Genomic DNA, 4,351 nt, shown 5'->3' with positions numbered 1-4,351 from the left:
CTAGAGTGCGCAGGTCTCCCTGCGATCCCCCTGCAACTTACCAGCCTGCTTCTTAACCAATTCTCACCTCAGTTTCGCCGCAGTCTGAACTACTTCTCTCAATTTCGTCTCCTTCTCACACTTCTCCTTTAACCGACTGATTCGGAGACCGAAGTATTCCTTTGAACAGTGTTCCTTTCTCCTCGTACCTCATCCTCATACGCCCCCCCTCCCTCTTTCCATTCCCAATCGCACTCACCGTTCTCCTCTGCCTCGTCTCACGGCCAATTTTCAGACCACGTGTATAATTTAGAACTGCATTGCATTTGCTGCGATTGGGCTTCCGAGTGTGCACTGTGCGAGGGCCATACTGTAAACAAAAAGAACAAAGATTTCGTTATTTTATTTTGCAGAGCATACTTACGGAGTGACCCTTCTGTACCTGTAATTTTGAAATCCTGCTATATGGAGAGCCGTGGATCGCAGAGAAGAGAGCACATATTAGGGGCCGTACCCAAACCAAGTGAAAAGGGGGGGGGGGGGGGGGGGGGGGTGTCCCGAAACCACAACAGACCACCACAGAGGGGGGGGGGGGAGGGGGACGCGATAACTGGTGTTTTGCGATTCCCACGCTAACTCACATGATAACTCCAAAAATATGATAAAAGTATCACATTTTTGTGATCAAATCATCACAAAAAGTGTAATAAAATAATTTTTGTGATGGGGAACCGTGAGTAACTGAATGAGCGATGATCGGCTAGTGTCGCGCCCCAACAAATCTTGAGACCTCTATTGCGTTTGCTGCAAAGCAGTGCTGAGGCGCACCGCGGCCCGCAGCCCTATCGCGCCGATTCAGGAGCTCCTTACATGATACAACACATCTCTAAATATGGAAGACAATCAGAAAACAGCCCTACTATTAAATGTATAACGTCTGCTTTCTCGATCGATTCTTGATTGAGTGTTTTAGTTAATTTTCAGAAGCGTGGTTCATTTGTGTATTTCAGATTTCTCTGATAAGTAGCAGACTTACGGTGACAGTGTGCAAGGTCCGTGACGTGGTTGGGCAAGTTGCGCGGGCGTCTGCCACTTTGAATAAACCCAGAAGCAGCAGCAGCAGAAGCTCCGAGGCCACCATCACTAGAGGAGGGAGGGAGGGAGGGAGAGGGAGAGGGAGAGGGAGAGGGAGGAGAGAGAGAGAGAGAGAGAGAGAGAGAGAGAGAGAGAGAGAATTGAAATGAAATTGAATTTATTAAGGATCCTCAAAAAGGGCTATGAAGCCCCACTACATGAGAACCCGCTCTCTAGCAGGATGTTTAAAGATACTTATTGACTAATCGGATTGAGGCGACCGTACTTCGGTTCTTACCATACCCACCACTCATTCATTCTTTGTCGGGCGTCTTAAAACAACACGACATTTTTGCGAAGTGGAAAACACATTGTGCACACTCGGCATCCAACCCAGTTAAGAAAAGAAAAAGGAAGAGAGGGACATGAGCGCGTGAGATACGAGGAAAGAGTAGCCAGCGGTGGCCCCCACCAGTGTGAGCATAGCATCCCGCAATTAGGGCCCTAAACACAATCTCCCCATCATTTAAAAAAAACTTTTGCTGAACGTGCACTGCGTAACAATAATATGTACATCAACAACAAACAATTAGATTTAGGTTACAACGTTGGAATGTTCAAAAACTCCCTTCTCCCACATTTTCCCCACACACTTTCCTCTGTCTGCAGTCACCACTTCCTGCTAACCAACCAGCCGTATGACAAATACAATCTGCAGGTGAAATCATCTCAGTGACAGTGACAACTGCGCGGCGGCGGTATCGCAGAGGTTGCAAGAAGGAAAGACAGAGGAATAATGTAAAAACCCAAAGCAAATAAATAATATTACAAAAGGCACACGGACGGAGTGGGGGAGCAGTAGCGGTAGGGGCTGCTGTGCCCGCGTAAACATTTTCTTTTCAAGTCGGGTACGTGCCTGCCTTCCTGGAGACTGCTTGGGCCAGGCCCTTGGCGCCGTCTGGCGCACGTACGAATAGAGACAAAGGCGACCGGTACCGGTGGCCCACCTCAGGGCAAGCCTCAGGGAGAGCCTTACAGCCTCTACACGTGCTCGGCCCGGAGCGCCCCGCCTGGTGTTATTCATCCCTTACCAGTTCCCTAATTTATAGAGGACTCTCTTGCAAGATTGTTTTTTTTTTTTTTTGAACTGATCACTGCTGCTATTTTTTTTAGCAGATGATACCTTAAAAACCCTTGGGCTAAATATAAAGCAAATTTAAGTAACTGTAAGGTGTCAGCTAGCTTTTACTCTCGTAAATGGACAGGAGAACCAAGCGGAGACCAGAAAACAATTTATCTGGCGCTGGGGGAATGGTGTCCGAGTGTCTGGCTGGCTAGGTTCGCGCCAGGCCCCGTCACTGCAGAACAGTTTACTATGCCACCGACGCCGCGCACAGTAAAAAGTTTTGTTGGAAAATTCCGAACAATTAACAGGAAAATTTGCAGCGCAAACAGTTTGGAAAATTTGAAATCCAAACAGTTTGGAAAATTTGAAATCCAAACAGTTTTGAAACACAATTTCCCGAACTATTGGAAAATTTCGAAACTTTTTAGGGATCTCTCAAAAACATTTGACGAACATTTTTGAATATTTTGGAAAATTGTCATTTTTGAAGCTACTAAACTTGGTTCTGATGTAAAATGGTTCCTTTTTTCTGTTCCAAATTGTTCGGAAATTTCCAAGAACAGGACTGGATATGAATCGGAAACTGCCCTCGGATTCGCCGTATCTTTAACCGCTTTAGAGATAGAGGTAGATATATAAAAACAAATATAAAACAATGGCAAAAATTCAAATTTTAAGACTGACAAACAAAACAAGCTAAAAACTGCGCTAGTTCATTTTTTTTCATTTTTGTTATTCTTTAGCAAAGCAGAAGGGTGGGGTGTAGTCACGGTGCCACCCGTTACAGTCTTTTCTCATGTCCAAGGAGCAAATCTACAGGGCCGCAGCCCCCTCCCCCTGCCCCGGAAGCCTTAGCTTACTCAAATATGCAATCGGCCCATGCCGAACGGAGTTGCCTGCGGAGCGAAGGGAAGCTGGCAACTTCGTTTGGCGGAAGGGCGGGCCTTGCTTTTTTACATCGATCCTCCCCCCCCCTCCTCACCTCCGCCAATGTTAAAAAAAGTTAAAGAAAATTTGCTGGTATGACAAATGGGGCCGACTCCTCCTGGTGATGACTAGTTTGTAATAAAAACAACATCATCAGTTTTCATTGGCATGTGACAAAATTTCTTTTATTTTGCGCGTAGTGGTCCAGAACAATGATTCCTACTTTTCGCCATGTTGTAACACTAAAACAAAACCGTTGTAAAGTTTGATAGCACGATTACAGAACGAACAAGTTTGTGTCATTAACAATTTTTGGTGCAGGTGGAAGTAAATATCCACTATTTTGAAATGAAAATCGGTTGGATTACAACATGTTTTTTTGTTTTTTTACAACATTTGTAGCTATCAAACTTTACATTAAGTGTATTGTAAATTTAAAACAAGTTTTCTGACAGTGGCCGCCCTTCCACATTGCGCACTTTCTTTCATCTTCACTGCCAGACGCTCTTGCACCATGAACGGGACCGCGTGATGAGACTGCGGGCGTGGGCGAGTGAATGTGGCCTTCTCCGAGAACCAGTGGTGTCCCCCCATCCCCCATGATTTTCGCTAGAAAAGCAAGGCAAGGAAACGTTCTTGGTTTCATTTCATAAAGTATGCGAACGCCGCAAAATCGCCAAGTGACATGACCGTTGTGCTTGCGAGACACTGGTAGCTGGACCCCGATCCTGATCGTAGCCAGAAAAGTGGAAAGTTGTTGCACTTATCGTAATAGTTCACTAATGGACAACCACAAAGTCTGGCAGCTGAAGTATTAACAGTTTCTGAGAACTATGTTTTAGTTTTGCTCTCTCGATGACTGTTGTCACAACCGTCATTTTATGATCGTCCCTGAACTGAGCCCCCGAGATGGTAATCTCAACAAAAGCTTTCTTTTTTGTCGAGTGTACTGCTCTAATTTGCGGTAGGTGCCATGTTGCCATCGAGATACACGCCTGACTTGGCCGTTCCGTTCGACGTTATTGGCGAACAATGACGTCATTTGGTTGTCACAACCGCTACGGCCCTCCCAGACCGCCCCACGCCAACGTCCTCACCAGCACGCCGACCAATTTCAATGCGAAATGTCAGATTGTCCGTGATTAGGAGGGGGCAGGAGGGGGCGGGAGGGGGCAGGAGGGGTCGAACCAGGACAGGGGCAGCGTGACGGTGCTGCCAGGCTATCACCGGACTCAACAAATGGAT

General features: G+C 46.4%; 1 protein-coding gene across 2 annotated transcripts in view; it reads right to left on the bottom strand.

The window, feature by feature from the left end:
* Positions 1-217: 217 nt before the first annotated feature.
* The window catches only part of LOC127749140 (uncharacterized), a 48,811-nt gene continuing 44,677 nt past the window's right edge, over positions 218-4,351 (bottom strand). For both annotated transcript variants that reach the window (XR_008010983.1, XM_052266027.1), the window contains exon 3: positions 218-349. Coding sequence is in view for 1 of the 2 variants with exons in the window: in XM_052266027.1 (XP_052121987.1) it covers positions 289-349 (61 nt within the window). In the remaining variant the exon portion in view is untranslated. The remainder of the gene's footprint in view (positions 350-4,351) is intronic.

The sequence above is a fragment of the Frankliniella occidentalis genome, unplaced genomic scaffold (genome assembly GCF_000697945.3).
Source record: "Frankliniella occidentalis isolate FOCC.00 unplaced genomic scaffold, Focc_3.1 Scaffold34, whole genome shotgun sequence".
In the NCBI taxonomy this organism is placed as follows: Eukaryota; Metazoa; Arthropoda; class Insecta; order Thysanoptera; family Thripidae; genus Frankliniella; species Frankliniella occidentalis.
This window is presented reverse-complemented; position numbering and strand designations above follow the sequence as displayed.